The following is a 19,871-nucleotide window of genomic DNA, read 5'->3' on the forward strand; positions in this document are numbered from 1 at the left end:
GCCCTTTGGCGTTCAAAACAATGACTCTTTATTTTATTGTTTCCTCTAACTTTAGGTTTTTTTTTTACTAGTGCTGACCACTAAGATGAAATCTCAGTGTTAAGGTTAACATGTGGAGTCTGGTGGATTGGTATATATATATATATATATATATATATACAGTCTCTAGATGCGCAAAGCTGGAATAAACAAACCCAAAGCACTCTAGTGGCTCTACTAAGTATTGATATACTTATACTGAATATATATATACTGAATACTGTTGCACATCACACTTTTTACTTGAAAAAAAAAAGCTTAAATCCAATTATCTTTATCCATGAGAGCCTGGACACATATGACTTGAAGTACTAGGACTCATATGAGCTTCTGTGAGCCGTCTGGAGGCTCCTCCAAAGAGGTATATCTATTTTTTTTGTAATTTATTTGTCATCTGTTTGATTTTTAGTAGGGTAGGAAAAAATCGATTCAAATAATAAACCCATTTTTTTTGTGGAAAAAAAAAAGATTAAGATATTTTTTTTTGGCCATAATCGCCCAGCACTAAGAGCAACATATATTTTATTAGAGGTCGAGGGGAAGGACTCCTGAAGCTGCAGTTCAGAGGCAGGAGGTTTATTATCTATTCCATACAGGCTACTGTAGCATCCTACATTATTAAAGAGCTGCAGCCAGAGACCCAACAACTCACCCGTTTAGAGGAGATCTGCATGTTGATGATCGATGAGGAGTCCTGCAGAAAGAGAGAGAGAGAGAGAAGAGAAGAGAGAGAGAGAGAGAGAGAGAGTAAGACTCACCTTGAAGTAATTCTTGCAGATGAAACTGGACTAGAAGCTGTTAAATGTTTAATGTAAAGGATCTGCTCAGGTGCTGTGTGCTCAAAAAGTAATGGGACTCGTGCTCAGTCATCATTTCTACTGAAAATAAGGCTTTTAAAAACAGTTTATCCTGCTTTTATTTAAGTAATGCTTTCTTTTCTTTCAGACGTTACAATTTCAGCCATAAAAATGTAGCTTAAAGTGACTTGGGTGGGCGGTAGGGCCCTGACATATAATATTACAGTATATAATGGTATTTTCGTGATAACGAAATGAGAACAGTGTGAATTTTTCTTTTGCTAAAAACAGTAAAAAAAAGTAGTACCCTGATGTGAAGATAATTAAGGGTATGTAATATAGCACCATATTTCAGGTTATAATATTATTTACCCTATTCAAAAATAGATACTTGAAATACAAGATAAAAAAAATTAGAATGGATTTTGCTATAAAAGGTTAATCAGGAAAATATAAAACATTTAACAAGATACAACTATAAAATGATAAAAGTATAAAGTATGTGATTTAGATACTATAGTTAATATATACAGGTGCATCTCAAAAATTAGAATTAGAATATCATTGAAATGTTATTTTATTTTAGTAATTTATTCAAAATGTGAAACTCATATATTATATAGATGTATTAAACACAGAGTGATCTGTTTTAAGTGTTTGTTTATTTTATTGTTGATGATTATGAAGCTTACAGCCAATGAAAATCCAAAAATCAGTGTCTGAGAAAATTAGAATATTATATATAAGACCAATTGGTACTTTTGGAAATGTGGGCAGTGTGCCAAGTCCTGCTGGAAAATGAAATCCGCATCTCCGTAAAAGTTGTTTTCAGCAGAGGGAAGCATGAAGTGCTGTAAGGTTAGCTTTTTGGCTGTAAGCTATAATCAGCAACAATAAAAGAAAAAGTTCCATGTTCAATCTTTTTATTTCATTAACTTCTGATGTTTTAGGTTTTTGCCATGGTATCATTAAAGTATCGGGTATCATACTAAAAGTCATAATTATGATATTGTAACAACAGTAAATGGTATTGTGGTGCTGCAAATCTTCCAAAAAATCTTTTTTTTTCCACCTATATTATTATTATTATTATTATTATTATTATTGTCAAATTATATGTAATAAAAAAATTAATATATACAGGTGCTGGTCAACGAATTAGAATAATTTGAAATAGTGCAATCATGAAATTCTTTGAATGCATTTTTTGTGCAGAAAGCAAATCAGGTGTTCACCGCACCTGTCCTACTCGTTAGACTAATCACAGAACTCCTTACCTGGAAAAAAAATTGCTCAGCTGAGCTTTCCAAAAGGCCCGTTTAGGCCATTTAACTGTGACACTGTTGTTTTATTGAATTAGAATAATGGAGAAACCGTTTCATTGAATTAGAATAAATGCTCGAATTTTTGTTTTCTGTGAAGAGTGTTCACTGTGCAGTATAAAGTCAGGGTTGAGTAGAATTTCTAAGTTGTAAAATCAATCATGGGTAAGCAGCGCGACCTCTCAACCGGAATAGTGGCTCAAATTCAAGCCCTTCGCCAACAAGGCTTGACCCAAACTAAAATTGCTGAGCAGCTCGGCATCAGCCAGTCTTCCGTCTGCAAAGCTCTCAAGAAAAACTGCAGCAAGCGCACCAACTGTTCCGGCGTCCGAAAAACTTCTGCTCGCGACAACAAGCAGCTGAGAAAGATCGCAGTCAGCAACCGGTTCAAGTCCACTTCCGAGCTCACCGACTTGTGGAACAAGCAGACCGGCGCTGACGTCTCCAGATCAACCACTTACCGTCGTCTGCGCGAACTCGGCTTCAAATCTCGCGTTCCAGCAGTAAAACCGATGCTGAACAAGAAACAAATGGAGAAACGGCTGAAGTGGGCCAAAGAACACTGCTGAACTGGACTGCTGAAGACTGGCAGAAAGTGGTCTTCAGTGACGAATCACGCCTCTGCATCTCCTTCGGTGACCAAGGTCCTCGTGTCTGGCGTCGTGGTGGCGAAACCTACAACCATGAGTGCGTGAAAAGATCCGTCAAGTTTCCCCAGAGCGTTATGGTCTGGGGATGCATGTCCGCTCGAGGTGTAGGGAAACTCTGCTTCCTCAAGAAGACTGTCAATGCTGCCGTATATCAAGATGTTCTGGAAACGTTCCTGATTCCGACTGTTGAGGAACAGTTCGGCGAAGAAGACTTCATATTTCAACAGGATCTTGCACCGGCTCATGCGGCAAAGTCGACCAAAGATTGGTTCACTAAAAAACAGCTTGAAGTTTTGGCATGGCCGGCCAACTCGCCTGACCTCAATGTCATTGAAAACCTTTGGGCCATCGTCAAGCGGAAAATTCGCGACAGAAAGCCTACTACGCTGCACCAACTGAAGCAGAACATCGCCACTGCCTGGGAAGCTGTGAGTGCGGAAACTTGCGACAAGCTGGTCAAATCGATGCCGCGGAGACTTCAGGCAGTCATACAAGCCAAGGGGGCAGCCACAAAATACTGAGAAAGTGATGATTGTAATTATAATAAAAATTATTCTAATTCAATGAAACGGTTTCTCCATTATTCTAATTCAATAAAACAACAGTGTCACAGTTAAATGGCCTAAATGGGCCTTTTGGAAAGCTCAGCTGAGCAAATTTAGGTAAATCCAGGTAACGAGTTCTGTGATTAGTCTAACGAGTAGGACAGGTGCGGTGAACACCTGATTTGCTTTCTGCACAAAAAATGCATTCAAAGAATTTCATGATTGCACTATTTCAAATTATTCTAATTCGTTGACCAGCACCTATATATATATATATATATATATATATATATATATATATATATATATATATATATATATATATATATATATATATATATATCATGCTGTATAGTTTCACTGTACCTTAAAGACCTGCAGCTCCTCCAGCAGCAGCTCTGTGTTGCTCCAGCTTCCCTTCGGCACAGAGATCACCTTCAGCACTGTGCCGACATCTACAAACAGAGAGAGACATTAACATTACAACCAAAAGACTTATACCCATATAGCTCACATATATATATATATATATATATATATATATATATATATATATATATATATATATATATGTCCAGAAAGATCTAAAAAACTGCAATGGTACTCGATAATAATCTCTTCTTTAGAGTTTCTGTCACAGTATGTTTCTGTGGATGGTATTTACTGCTTTATTCCTCAGTTTTCAGTTCTGAAGTATAATCCAGTGTCTGAGGAGAGCTCTGTCTCTGAGTTTCCCCGTGGCTAAACAATGTTTAGAATCATTGATTCCAACTTGCACTCGATTTGTGAACCGATTCACTCAGTGAGTCTACTCTACAGCAGAGCCATTGTGTTCACAACACCAGATCAGCAACAAACATTACATTTTTTTGTGCCAGTAGAGATTATAAAGATTATGAACATTATCATCAACTGAATATGGCTCAAAAACTTGATGATCCAAAATTGTCTGGCTTTCAAATAAAAAATGTGCAATTAAAATATATTTAGTTTATCAGTGCAGTGATGCTGTATACTGAATGTAGCTTTTGTTGCAGGTTAAATGGTACAAATTTGTAATTATAGCTGTTGAAAATTACTTTGTACTAAAGACCAACATTGTACCTTTGAGGGTACAGTTATGAAGAGTGTACCTTTGGGTACAAAAAAGTACTTATATTGTACCTTTTTTTTTTTTTTTTTTTTTTTAGATTGTAGGCTTTCTAACAGTGTTAATCAGTCAATGGTTATTTTGTTGAGTTGTTGCCATGGTTACAGTGGAACTATAAAGTAATAAAACCTCCGTAACTGCAGTAAATTATCGTTTAGTTAAATACAGTTTCCTCTTAGTTAAGTGAATTGTCTAAAGGGAATTTATGCGCCACACAAGTGATTCTCTTAGATAAGGAAAAATCTTTACTTTAGAGAAATTTTTTTTTTTTTTTTTTTTTATGCAACCGTGCACATATCATTGAATGACAGTGTGTGCTTGATCTGTGTATAGTGTGTATAGTGTGTATAGTGTGTAAAGTGTGTATAGTGTGTGTGTAGTGTGTGTGTCTCTCGGACCTGTCCCGATGAACATGACGTCGTAGTGTCCGTCGGCGGCGTTGACCCGGTCCACAGCGATCTGTGTGAAGCTGTAGGGGATGCCGGTGCGCAGGAACACCGGGCGGTTCCCCAGTGGAGTTACGGGGTTAAACATCAGCGGATGATGCCGAGCGAACTGGATCACATTATCCGGGAAACCCTTCGTAGACTCGAAACTTCCAAACGTCTTACTGGGACACTGAGCGGAAAACAAACCGAGAAAATTACAAATGTACTACTTACCTACAAAACTCTGCTTCCAGAGAACAGGCTGAGATATAGATTAAAAAGCACCAGCAGCAGCCAAACGTTTAGACACACCTTCTTATTCAGTGTTTTTCTTTATTTATTTCTTTAATTTATTTTCTTCCTTTGAGATTATTATTAATTACATGAAAACAATTAAAATACACATTTGAAATTACGCAGTAAACAGTAAAAATTATTTCCTCTTTTGGCAGTGTGGGCCTCTTTTGGCAACTTTCATTTTCCAGCAGGACTTTGCACACTGCCTAAAGTACCAATTGGTCTTATTATATAATATATATATGATTTTTGGGTTTTTTAATTGGCTGTAAACCATAAACAACCATCAACAATAAAAGATGCTTAAAATAGATCACTCTGTGTGTAATACATCTATAGAATACACCAGTTTCACATTTTAATCATTTTTTATGATATTTTCTTTTTTTTATTTTTAAATGCACCGATATAGCAGTGTGGCTTTGTAATATTGATCATTTTATTTTACATTTTCTACTCTACCTAAGTTTTTCTCTCAGCTGTACACCTGTACTCTTTGATGTGACAGTAAATCTGATTTGATTTAATTTGATTGGATATTTGAAGTGAGCCCTGGTACCAGTTTCTTCGAATTGAAGGCCAAATTCCATATAACGGGGACAGAGACAGAATCTGGGCACTGGGTGATGTATGGGTTTAGGGGCAGGCAGGAGGGAAAGCTGATTGGCTGAGCTGCAGCAGCAGTGTGCCTCTTATAGTGGTGAGACCCAAATGGTTGGACGTAAGCAGTGGGAGGTATCAATAATACTTAAAAATCTAGTTTATAAACCATTTATAAACCATTTATAAGGGTAGTCTTATTTTAAAGTGGTACACAAATTCCCTCACTTTTTGTGCTGTCTATAAAGTCAATCCTTAACAATAATGTGTATTTGTTGGTAGTCTGTAACTGGTGAACTCACCATGCCAGGCCGTGGGTAAGGAACTTTACCCTGGTAAGGAACCCACTGGTAATTGGGTCCCTCTTTATGGGCGAAAGGCCCCAGAAACGCCCGGCGGATATCGTTCATAGTGTAGAGACACACGGCCGAGCCTCTGAATACACTACTGCAATACACAAAACACAAACACGCTATTAATACACATCAGCAAACAAAAATATTCTGAAATATGATTCAGTAAACATGCCTTGAGCATCCAGTGAATAAAATATTATAAAACTAAATAAATAAATCACTCTGAGAATTTTCTCAATGCTGAATATATGCCCCCTGATAACCTCTGACCTGGATGTGGAGAAGACTGTGTAGACCAGCGGGTTCTTCCTGTCCCGGGTCTGCAGGAGGAAGACGTCCCCTGAAGGGCGATACCAAGGTCAAAGGTCAGATAAACGGCCTGGAGTCGTCAGGCTTTAACTGACACTGGGGACTCTTTGGTATGTGCATGTGAGTAATAGGGGTTAATGGGTTTGTGTGTAAAGTAGCATTTTTACAGGATTCCACCTTAAATTCCACCTTAAATTGACCAAAAATGGGCGAAAAAAGATCAGCATCTGGACACCTTAAGCCAGGTTCACACTACATAGCTTTTTTCAGACTGGTTGTGCTTTAATCGCGAGTTGTTTAGACTTTCACACCACATGACTGATCAGCGACACAGGATCACAAATTACACAAGTTTTTTCACTGTGTGAAATCAGGGACTTATGGAGCCCCTAAAGGGACGTGGGGTATTTTTTTTTTACGTAAAATGTGGTGAGCACCACTTAGTATATTCACTTGCTAACCTAGCTAACATTAGCTAAAACATTTTACACTGAAATAAAGTAGTTACATTAGCTAACCTAGCTAACATTAGCTAAAACATTCCCCACTGAAATAAAGTAGTTACCATTAGCTTACCTAGCTAACATTAGTTAAAACTTTCCCCACTGAAATAAAGTAGTTACATTAGCTTACCTAGCTAACATTAGCTAAAACATTCCCCACTGAGATAAAGTAGTAAAATTAGCTAACCTAGCTAACATTAGCTAAAACATTCCCCACTGAGATAAAGTAGTTACATTAGCTAACCTAGCTAACGTTAGCTAAAACATTTTACACTGAAATAAAGTAGTTACATTAGCTAACCTAGCTAACATTAGCTAAAACATTCCCCACTGAGATAAAGTAGTTACATTAGCTAACCTAGCTAACATTAGCTAAAACATTCCCCACTGAGATAAAGTAGTTACATTAGCTAACCTAGCTAACATTAGCTAAAACATTCCCCACTGAGATAAAGTAGTAACATTAGCTAACCTAGCTAACATTAGCTAAAACATTCCCCACTGAAATAAAGTAGTTACCATTAGCTAACCTAGCTAACGTTAGCTAAAACATTCCCCACTGAGATAAAGTAGTTAACATTAGCTAACCTAGCTAACATTAGCTAAAACATTCCCCACTGAAATAAAGTAGTAATATTAGCTAACCTAGCTAGTTAATCACAACATTACATTGTGGAACATATGGCAGTTTAAACTATAGCTTGCTAGATACCATTAGCTGGTGCTCACGACATAGTATGTGGTGCTCACGACTTAGTAAGTGGTGCTCACACTTAGTATGTGGTGCTCACGACTTAGTAAGTGGTGCTCACGACTTAGTAAGTGGTGCTCACGACGTAGTAAGTGGTGCTCACCACTTAGTATGTGGTGCTCACCACTTTCTACTTAAAAAAAAAAAATACACCACGTCCCTTCAGGGGCTTTGTAGGGACTCACCTCGCAGCTCTCCAGAAACAAGTTTATCACAAGAACTCACCAAATCTAAATATATACGATAACTACCAATGCCATGCCAGAGAATCTCTATAGAGGAGAATACGCACTTAAAGTGAGTCCAGTATGAATGAATTCATATGGAGCAACTGATGAAAATCAGTCTATAAATGTCTGATCAGTTTTATACAGAAATATGAACTTGTGTCCTTAAACACAGAGCTATATCAAGTGTTTCAGCACTGCAGACATAATGTTTTAAGCTTTTAAACTTCAGTTATAAAACCTTGAAAACTTGAACTGTTTACTGTATGCATAACTGCAGTACGTAAGCAAATAACAAGAATATTAACTAATGCAGTTGTTACCTGTTTACCCAACATTAATTAACACTATTAATAAAGTATATGATTTTATTATTCATCTTAACAAACGCTTCACTTGTAAATTTAGTTCAATTACATTTCATGTGAAAGTAACATTAATTAATGCTGTAGTTCTGTGTTTCTTTAACATTACCAAAGCATTGTTAATGTGTTATCTCATGTTTTGTTCATGGTAACTTATGCATTACTTCATGTTAGTTGGTCAACACTTAATGTAAGGTGTTACCAAGTTATTTAACTCTAACTGATGCAGGGAGTAGCTTCTCATCTGTTAAAAAACCATGTAGAAAGACACTGTGACCCTGTGGTCTTGAAAAAGAGTGTCATATATTTGGTATACTGCTAAAAACGACTTTACACAATTGGTCACTCCTTTAACAGTGTGTGTGTGTGTGTAGTGTGTGTGTAATGTGTGTGTTTCTTACTAAGCTCGTCGAAGTGTGTTTCGCTGCCGTCATTTCCCGGCACAGAGCAGACGAGTCGAGTCTTCAGAAACGTTGTCCACTTGTTCACTAAACTGCGCTGTCCTCCCATATCATTCTACAACACACACACACACACACACACACACTTCATTAATGGATTTCTCGCAGCAGAATCTTCTTTTTGTTGTCTCGTCTCTTTTTAAGAACTCGTCCGTGACCAGATCGATTGTAATTAGCCTATCAGCGCTGAGCTCGGCTGAAGCCGCGGTGAAGCTGCTTACCCGGCACAGCTGACCAATCCGAGCGTAGGTCACCTTGCCGAAGCCCTGAGCTTCCACAGCGGTTTCTCTGAAGAAGAAGAAAACTTTATCGTCATCATGATTCTCACTTTCTGGAACCGCAAACGCTCCGACGAACTTCGGCTCTGAAAAACACACAGCAAACACACAAAAACATCAGATAAATCAGAGCTTTTCACTGTAAGATCACACAACACTCGTAGGACGAACGGTACAACTTTGGAACCCATGTGAAAATATATTTACAATACTGTGCAAAAAAGTATTTGCCCTCTTTTTTTGCTTTTTGTTATACTTACATGTTTTAGATTGTTAAACAAAGTTTCATATAAGACAAATTTAACCTGAGTAAATATGAAAAGTTAGAGACAGATATAGACAGATAGAGATAGATATATAGATAGACAGATAAAGACAGATGGATAGACAGACAGACAGACATAGATATATAAAGACAGATATAGATATATAGACAGATAGAGATAAATATATAGACAGATAGATATAGATAAATATATAGACAGATACAGACAGATAGAGATAGATATATAGACAGATATAGACAGATAGAGATAGATAGACAGATAGAGATAGATAGACAGATAGATATAGATAAATATATAGACAGATACAGACAGATAGAGATAGATAAATATAGACAGATATAGACAGATAGAGACAGATAGACAGATAGACAGATAAAGACAGATGGATAGACAGACAGACAGACATAGATATATAAAGACAGACATAGATTTATAAAGACAGATATAGATATATAGACAGATAGAGATAAATATATAGACAGATAGAGATAGATAGACAGATAGATATAGATAAATATATAGACAGATACAGACAGATAGAGATAGATATAGATAAATATATAGACAGATAGAGATACAGATATAGACAGATAGATATAGATATAAACAGACAGATAGACAGACAGATATAGATAGACAGATAGAAAGACGGATACAGACAGACAGATATATAAATAGACAGACAGACAGATATATACACAGAAAGACAGATATAGATATAGATATAGACAGACAGATCTAGATAGACAGACAGACAGATAAATATAGATATAGTCAGACAGGTATTGATGCATATATATATATATATATATATATAGACATAGATAGATAGACATAGATAGACAGATAGAGACAGACAGACAGACAGATAGATAGATAGATAGATGTAGTACTGACAAAATGTTGTGTGGAAAGCTGTGGCAACCTAAGAAAATGAGACAGTGCTTGGAGTTGTGAAATCAGATGTTATAAAATCAGAGTTTTAAGTTGAGATTTCAGCTGGAATCCCCCACAAGTCAGGAGATCTTCACACACCCAGAGTTCAGAATGATCTAAATGTTTAACCAACACGCCGTCTGACATCCGACCTCAGAGGTAAATAGAGCTCAGTATAAATGCTAGTTAGAATATACCAAACAAATACAAATTACGATAGTTAAGCAAATGAAATGAGTGTTTCATAACACAACAGATCATAGTGATTTAAAAATTAGCTGTTCTGAAAGTTCAGTAAAATTCCAGCTGTGGTGTATCTTGTTATGAGCTGCTAGTGGTGGAAGCTTATTTTGAGGTGGTCAGGGACAGCAGAAGTATTTTGTTGTGACCGTGGTTTTTGTTTTTATCTCTTATGAAGTTTTTCCAGACCAGTGAAATCCGCTCGGCTTTCTGTTTAGAGCTGTTTGGTTTTTGTGAAAAAAAAAAAGTTTTCTGGTGATCCAGTATAACACTGCTTTAGTCCAGTGAAGGAGTGAATAGGGAGAAACGACAGGATTTCGGCTTTTGCTCATGAATATTCATACATGCAAACATATAACATATCGCCTCTGATTGGCTAACAGCACTGCGACAACAGGAGGCAGCGAGACGGACAACAGTTAGAATCGTTTTAAAATAAAGACATTTTTACACTAATAACAGTCTTTTTTCAGTGTCATATGTTACTTTACAACATGTGTAATAATGCCCTGCGAAGTGCAGTTCAGCCTATACTGACCTAGTCTTAGAGTCTCTCAGAGTAAAACACCAAATCCACCGGAGATCCTATTTAAACCTATAGTTACTCACACACAGAGGTGGGTAGTCCAGATCCAGAAAGTAAAAATCAACCCCGGGGCTGAGTTTTGTTGGCTGAGCCTCATTAGTTTGAACAAAATCCTGGGGTGGACTTTTAACTTCTTTTCACTACCTATCTCAATTGTACTTGGCTGGTGGTGTTTTTCCTCCATAGACTAATTCTAACCATTTGTTTCTTAGCTCTGAATTACTGGGTAAAGTATATAAACACTGATGTGTTATTCGCACAAATAACACAGGAATGAACTGCATGCTGTTTCTAGCGCTGTTAGCTCCTCCTGTCTGACGACACGGCGTCACCGCCCAGCTTCAGCTCTGCCTGTGGGCGGTCCCGAGCCGAGGTGGGCGGGGCCATGAATACTAATTAAACTGATTGATGTAGACACGGTGCTTTTCCTGATCGACTCGTGTTTTTTTTGTGAATATTTTCTTTTACTAGTTACTGCAGACAATGAAGGTTGAGGAAGTCCATCACTAGTATTCACAAACAATTGGCCGTATAGTGTGTACACACACACACACACACACACACACTTACCGTTGAGCCAGCGAGAGTCGTGCTGTTCAGTTCGGATTGATGGTTTCTGGCCCAGACTGCGGAAAATTGTGAAGTCCCGCCCCATCAGGTCAGTGGCCACGCCCGAGTACAGCTCATCACCTGCGGGACGACATAGGTAGTGTTTACTCAAGTGTAAAACCACACACACACACACACACACTTATATTCCTATTCTAGTGTACTTCCAGTTCCAGCACCTATGATCCAAAACCTCCTCAGTCTTCATCAACCTCTCTCTCTCTCTCTATCTCTCTCTTTCTCTCTTTTTCTCTCTCTCTCCTTTTTCTCTTATCTCTCTCCACCACCCCCTCTCTCTGGTTCTGATCCAGTGATCTAATGAATTGTGATGAGTGGGATCAGCAGTGGAGGAAGGGGGGGGGGGGGCAGTAGGAGTGGGATATATTAAGAGGATTGAGAATAAAGTCTGTGAAAAGAGAATTTTTCATTCATGTGGTCATTTTTATTTGGTTAACCTTAACATTTAGTTTAATTAATTGATTTCTGTCAGATGTAACTAGGGGTGGGCGATATGGCTCTAAAATAATATCACAATATTTTGTGGGTATTTTTACGATACTTTCGGCGATATGAAAAAACACTGAATTCGATTTTTTTTTTTTTTTTTTTATGATTGCATGCAATATGATATGGCTAACTGAGATATTATATTTAAGGATTTTATCAGATTTGTATCAAAAGTCAATGATCCAGAATGTTGTGATATTAGTAGTGCACTCCAAATATCTCTATATATACAGGATTAAAGTAAAATAAATGATACTAGACAGATATAATCTGTCTCTAGTAGATATATAATGGGAAATGAGAACAGTGTGAATTTTTCTTTTGCTAAAAACGACAAAAAAGTAGAACCCTGATGTGATAATTAGGGGTGGGTGATATTGCACCATATTTCAGGTTATAATAAAAAATTATTTTACTATAAAAACATTTTCAACCAGTTCTATTCATGGTGTTTTAATGCTTAAAATCAAAATAAAAAAACAGTAATCTGTAATCTGTCTGGATTAATCTAGGATAAGAATTAAAGTACAATAAGTGTAAAAAAAAAATTGCATAGTGCGTGATTGCATAATTTAATTCTCCTGTTCGTCAATGATTAGTGTGATTAGCATTAGTGTTGTGTTATGCTGGTGGTACATTGAGTGTGGATCAGATACAGCAGTGCTGCTGGTGTTCTTAAACACTTCAGTGTTTCTGCTGAACTGAGACCAGAAACACCCAGACAACACTGTCCTGTGGGGACAGATGAAGGACTAGACACCACCACCATGCTAATCAGCGCTAATCACTGCAGTGCTGAGAATAATGATCCACCACCCTTATAATAATAATAATAATAATAATAATAATAATAATAATAGCTGTATCTCTGTAAAATTACAGAGTATAAATGATAAATGATCAGTGGAGCTGGAAAATTGTGTAAATACAAGCAGGTGGTTATAATGCGTAATACGGACCAATAAGAACAGAGGCTGGTGTGTGTCGAGGGTCATACGGACTCTTCCCTTTACCATCCTCCACTAGAGACGGGTCAATCCGGAACACATGATCCTACAGAGAGCGAGAGAGGGGAATGAGAGAGGGAGAGAGAGTTATTATGAATTATTAGTATCATCACATGCTTGTGAAAATCTCAGGTAAGGATTGTGTCTTATAATATCACATGCAATAATATCACTGAATAATATTTAATATTAATTTTGTTGCAGTAGTTTATTCATATATATAGAGAAAGGGTGGGAGAGAAATAAAGAGAAAGGGAGGGAAAGAGAGCACAAAAGAAGATAGAAGGTTAGAGAGTGAAAAAGGGAGCGAGTGAGAGTGAGGGAAGGGAAGGAAAGAGTGAGAGAGGTAGGGAGGGTTGAAAGGAGAGTGAGAGAGTGAGGGAGAGAGGGAAGGAAAGAGGGGGGGATGAAATAGATAAGGAAAGAGAGAGTAAAAAAGAGGGAGAGTGAGAGAGAGAGGAAGGGAGGAATGAATGAGAGTGAGAGAGACGAGAGAGGGAAGGGAGAGATGAAAGGAGAGTGAGAGAGAGAGAGAGAGAGAGGGAAAGAGAGAGGGAGAGACGTAGTGTTTTAACAGGATAACAGAGTATCTGCCAATGGAAAACTGGATTCATCCTCACAGTTGTAAAGCCCCAGGAAGTTGCAGCCATGTCTCTCTCTCTCTCTCTTTCTTTTTCTCTCGCTCTCTCTCGCTCTCTCTCTTTCTTTCTCACTCACACACACACACACACACACACACTCAGGCCTACCTCCACCTTCTGGCCGACCTCCACGTAAGCGCAGGTAGGGTGGAAGGCTCCCGTCCCGCAGGCGTACAGGTGAGTCCGGTTAAAGTGATGCAGCACCTTCACGTAGTTAACACAGTCCGTCTGTAACACACACACACACACACACGCACACACACACACACGCACACACACGCACACATACACACACAGAACGGATCAATCTTTATGACATGAATTTTTCACATACTTCACACAGTTCACAGAAGAGGGAGCCACCATCTGGTTTGTCTGTCAATAACTTCTTGCCAAGGACACACACACACACACACGCACACACACATAGTAACACACAGTAACACAAGCTCATGGACTCACACACACACACTACTGGGTATACACAGTCACACACACACCCAGTCCCAGTCAAAGGTTTGAGTATGCCATTTCTCATTCAGTGTGTTTCTTTCTTACTATGAGTTTTTGCATTGTAAATTTAATATTGAATAATATCACACACACACACACACACACACACACACTACAACTCAAACACAGTAACACACAGGCTTACGGACTCACTTCTGTGCAGGCACACACACACACACAGTAACACACATTGTACACATAAAACAAAATGCGACACACACTAACACACATTGTGCACAAAGTAACACATTCTACATATAGAAACACATTGTACACATGGTAACACTAACACAGTAACATTTTACATTTTACACACATTGTATCCATATGATGTGTGTAACTGTGTGTACAAACACACTTTTAACACAAAATAACACACTAACACTCACAGTAAGACACATCCTACACATAGTAACACACATCCTACACACAGTAAGAGACTCACAAACAAACACACGCACAGCAACAGACTCGCATACACACACTAACACAGTAACACACATTGTACACACTGTTACACACATCATATGCATAGAAACACACATTTAACACACAGTTACACACTAACACCCACAGTAAAACACATCCTACACACAGAAACAGACTCACAAACACACACACACACATACACACAGTAACAGGCATGCATATACACACACAAACACACTAAAACAGTAACACACACCCTTCAGATAGTAACACACATTCACACACAGTAATACACACATAGTAACACACACTCATGGACTTGCGCACACAATATAGTGTGTACACACACATATGCAAATGCATTCATGGACTCGCATACACACACACACACAGATTGGAGGGGTTTGTATTGGTATGTGAGTTTGTTTTTATTAGTTCAGGGAACTATGGGTAATGTAACGTCACAGTGCTGCGTATTCCTGACGACAGTCCGACACCGACCTTCTGTGCTCCCTGTGATTCCAGAACCATCTGTAATCTCTCAGTACACACACACACACACACACACACACACACACACACACTCTCTCACACACACTCACACACTCACACACACACACACACACACACACTCGTATAATAGCTTGTGACGGCACTCAGTGGAGCGTGCCACGTTTCCCAGAGCTCCCGAATCTCTACGACAACAAGAGAGCATCGGAACGTCCGGATTCCACAGCGGAGAGAGAGAGAGAGATGGAGGGATGAATAGGGGATGGATGGGAGGATGGAGGGAGGACTGTGGGAGAGTTTCAGGAGGAAAATATGTAGCAGCCGCTAAAACCCAGAGTTAATCACTACCCTCCAACTCTACCAACAACATCACAGATCAGAGATGGAGAGACACAAAGAGAAGAGGAGATAATACAGAGAAATGAAGAGAAAATTAGAAAGAAGGAGAAAAAAGTAAGACATGAGTTAAAAAGAACAGAAAGGAGAATAAAAGAGAAAATAGGGAGAAATAAAAAGAAAAGAACAACAGAAGGAAAGGAAGAGAAAATAAGAAAAGTAGAGAATGAAAAGAAGGATAAAAAAGTTGGAAGGGGAGAACCAAAAAAAAGAGAAATTAAGAAAGATTAACAAAAAAATAAAAGAAGAGAGGATACAAGAGAGCAGAACAGAAAAGTGGTTAAGAGACAAAAAAGGGAGGATAATTACTGGACAATAAAATTACTGGTAAAATAAAGAAAATAGAAATATTGAGTGAGGCAAGGAAATGAAAGGTCGAATAAAAAACGAAAGAAAACTAGAAAAAATAAGTAGTGAAGGAAGAGATGATTAATCTAAAAAGAAAGGAGAAATACAGAAAAGAAGAAAAGGACAGCAGGGTAGAAGTAAAGAAGGAAAATAAAATGAGTAAAAAGAAGAGAAAAAGAAGAAATACTGAGAGAAGAAAGAAAATGAAATAAAACTAGAAAACAAGTAAAGTAGCAAAAGAAAAAAGAATTAATCAATAAAAAGAAAGAGGAGAAATATTAAGAAAAGGTAGAATAAAAAATATAAGAAAACAAGAAAAAACAGTACAGTAGCAAAGGAAGAGATGATTAATCAATAAAGAGAAAAGAAGACAGTAAAAGTAGAGAGAAGGAAGGAAAAGAACAGAAATCAAACCAGAATATGTCAAAAAAGAAAACAAAAGAAGATAAAGAAGACGAGTAAAAGAAAAGAAAAGAAAGGATGAAGATTGGAACCATTTTCACTCTACTATTGTCATCACTTAAATATATCATTATATTATTATTAATTATCAACTTCTTTCATCATTACTCTCTGGTAAGAAATGGGAACAAATGAAATAAAATAGAAGAGAAGAAAAGAAAAGAAGGAAAAAAGGAGAGAAGGGTCATTTTCTTCTTCTACACCCCCCTCCTAAACTCTATAGGTCTATAGAGGATAAGTGCTCCTCCTGTATCTCTCTATCTGTGCTGGTGTCTGATTTCAGCAGCAGCTGTCTGTACTGTAATTATCCCTCCGTCCTCTCCTCTTTTACAGAGAGACGCATCCCTCGTTCATCATTTAGCTGTGAGGAACATTACCTCCAGCTCACCACTGAACCCCAACATCTGTTAAAGTGGGGTCAGAACACACACTCACACACACAGGCCAAAACATCTGTCTTACTACCATCAGCTACTGTCCTAAACCTCAGGAGATGGCAGGACTGACCTTAAGCATGATCTATTCTTCTCACACAGAGAAAAGAGAGAGAAAAAGAGAGAGGGGGGGGGGGTATGCTTTTTTTAATATGGTAGCAAAAACAGAGGGATGGAAAATTGAATTCTCTCTGATAGAACAGAAATAAAGAACTTTATCCATCTTCACACTGCCTTCATCCGATAAACGTATATAAACATAGATGCCACCATTCTGTTCCCTTCTTTATTTCTTTATAAATAAAGATTAGAAATAAAAATATGGAACCAGATTCTGTGCAGTAGAGATTAGAGGCGGAGCCAAACTCACCAACTCCATCTTTAGATCTGCCCTCTTCTCTCAGACCAAGCATTTGTCTCAAACTGCCTTCATTGAGTTTACAGTGCTCTATCTAACTCTATCTATCTATCTATCTATCTATATCTGTATCTATCTGTATCTATCTCTTTGTGTATCTAGCTCTTTCTCTCTCTCTCTCTCTCTCTCTTTGTCTTTTTTTTCTCTGTTTTTCAGTTTACTGTCTTTCTCTTTCTGTATGTCGCAGCGCTGCAGACACAGCACCCTGACGCCTTCTATGTGATCACTGGTGACTTTAATCACGTAACGCTGGACTCTACCCTGCCTGCCTTTTTCCAGTTTGTGGACTGTCCCACCAGGAGAAACAGGACCATAGACTTGCTGTATGCTAATGTGAAGGATGCATACAGGGCTATTCCACTACCACCGCTGGGGAAATCAGATCACAATCTGGTGTTCCTGCAGCCTCAGTACAAACCACTGGTACTGAGGCAGCCCACTACCACACGCTCATTCAGAGTCTGGTCTCCTGAAGCAGAAGAAGCCCTAAGGGACTGCTATGACACCACTGACTGGAGCGTGCTGCTGCACCCACATGGTGAGGACATTGAGGGGGTGACTCACTGTGTTACGGACTACTTGAATTTCTGTATGGATGTTGCTGTTCCCACAAAGACTGTACGCTGCTTTCCAAACAACAAACCCTGGATTACCAGCTCCGTCAAGGACCTCCTCAACCAAAAGAAGAGGGCGTTCAAAGACGGAAACTTGGTAGAGCTGAAGCGCGTACAGGGGGAACTCAAGGTACGTCTTAAAGAGGCCAAGGAGTCTTACAGGAAGAAGGTGGAAAGAAAGCTGCAAGACAACAACATGAAGGAAGTCTGGGGTGCAATGAAAACCATCACTGGGTGCAAGAACAACAACGGCAACCCAGTAGATGGCGGTGTGGACAGAGCAAACCAGTTCAACAACTTTTACAACAGGTTTGACTGTCCTGCTCCTGCTGCCCCCTCCTCCTACCCTCCTGCAGCATCACCAACATCTTCTCCATCTCTACCATCATCACCACCATCTCCATCACCTTCAACTCCAACTCCACCATCTTCATCACCACCACCATTACCCTCACCTCCATCTTCATCAACATCATCACCGTCATCATCATCACCACCACCCTCACCTCCATCATCATCTTCATCACCATCAGCACAATCACCCTCACCTCTACCATCTTCATCAGCACCATCATCACCCTCACCTCCACCATCTTCGTCATCACCACCATCAACACTATCAATTGGCAGACAAATCATCTCCTCCAGTCCACCAACCTTTACTGCTGACCAGGTCAGGAGACAGCTGAGGAGACTTCACCCCAGGAAGGCAGCTGGCCCGGACAGAGTGTGCCCCAGAATGCTCAAGGCATGTGCTGTTCAACTGGGTGAGCCCCTCCAACATGTTTTTAACCTCAGTCTGCGTCTAGGGAGAGTTCCTGCCACGTGGAAGACAACCTGTCTCATTCCTGTTCCCAAGAAGGCACACCCGAAGGAGCTGAATGACTACAGGCCTGTTGCTTTGACATCTCATGTGATGAAGACCATGGAGCGACTGCTGCTGGACCAACTCAGACCTCAGGTCCACCATGCTGAGGGCCCACTGCAGTTTGCGTACCGGGAAAAGGTGGGAGTGGAAGATGCCATCCTCTATCTCCTGCACAGAGCTCACTCTCATCTGGACAAGGGGGGAGGTGCTGTGAGGGTCATGTTCTTCGACTTCTCCAGTGCCTTCAACACCATCCAGCCCCTACTACTGAGAGAGAAGCTGATGGAGATGGAGGTGGATATGCACCTGGTCACCTGGATCACTGACTACCTTACTGGGAGACCACAACATGTCAGGATCAGGGACTGCTCCTCTGACACAGTGATCAGCAGCACAGGAGCACCACAGGGGACTGTTCTCTCTCCAGTCCTGTTCACACTGTACACATCAGACTTCAAATACCACTCAGAGTCATGCCACATGCAGAAGTTCTCTGACGACACTGCAATTGTGGGGTGTGTGCGTAATGGTGATGAGAGGGAGTACAGAACCCTGGTTGAGGATTTTGTGGTGTGGTGCAAGATGAACCATCTGCAGCTGAACATCTCCAAAACCAAGGAGATGTGCATAGACTTCAGGAGGTCCAGGCCCTCTGCTCAGCAGCCAATCTCCATCGAGGGGGTCGACGTGGAGGTGGTCAAATCCTACAAATACCTTGGTGTGCACCTGGACGACAGGCTGGACTGGTCAGTGAACACTGACTCCCTCTACAGGAAGGCTCAGAGCAGACTGTACTTCCTCAGAAGGCTCAGGGCTTTCAACATCTGCCAGAAACTCCTCCTGATGTTCTACCAGTCTGTGGTAGCCAGCGTCCTCTTTTACACTGTTGTGTGTTGGGGAGGCAGCATCAGCAAGAGGGATGCTGGACGACTGGACAGGCTGGTGAGGAAAGCTGGTTCTGTGCTGGGATTAGAGCTGGAGTCCTTAA

General features: G+C 39.4%; 1 protein-coding gene across 1 annotated transcript in view; it reads right to left on the reverse strand.

The window, feature by feature from the left end:
- Positions 1–19,871, reverse strand: part of sema3b (sema domain, immunoglobulin domain (Ig), short basic domain, secreted, (semaphorin) 3B) — a 97,621-nt gene that overhangs the window by 10,596 nt on the left and 67,154 nt on the right. Inside the window, exons 5-14 of the mRNA XM_049486030.1 lie at positions 14,000–14,119; positions 13,203–13,296; positions 11,698–11,817; positions 9,022–9,164; positions 8,741–8,855; positions 6,455–6,524; positions 6,131–6,275; positions 4,902–5,121; positions 3,720–3,808; positions 692–733 (exon numbers count right to left, since the gene is read on the reverse strand). Coding sequence (XP_049341987.1) covers positions 692–733; positions 3,720–3,808; positions 4,902–5,121; positions 6,131–6,275; positions 6,455–6,524; positions 8,741–8,855; positions 9,022–9,164; positions 11,698–11,817; positions 13,203–13,296; positions 14,000–14,119 — 1,158 coding nt within the window. The remainder of the gene's footprint in view (positions 1–691; positions 734–3,719; positions 3,809–4,901; positions 5,122–6,130; positions 6,276–6,454; positions 6,525–8,740; positions 8,856–9,021; positions 9,165–11,697; positions 11,818–13,202; positions 13,297–13,999; positions 14,120–19,871) is intronic.

The sequence above is a fragment of the Astyanax mexicanus genome, chromosome 12, assembly GCF_023375975.1.
Source record: "Astyanax mexicanus isolate ESR-SI-001 chromosome 12, AstMex3_surface, whole genome shotgun sequence".
NCBI lineage: Eukaryota > Metazoa > Chordata > Actinopteri > Characiformes > Acestrorhamphidae > Astyanax > Astyanax mexicanus.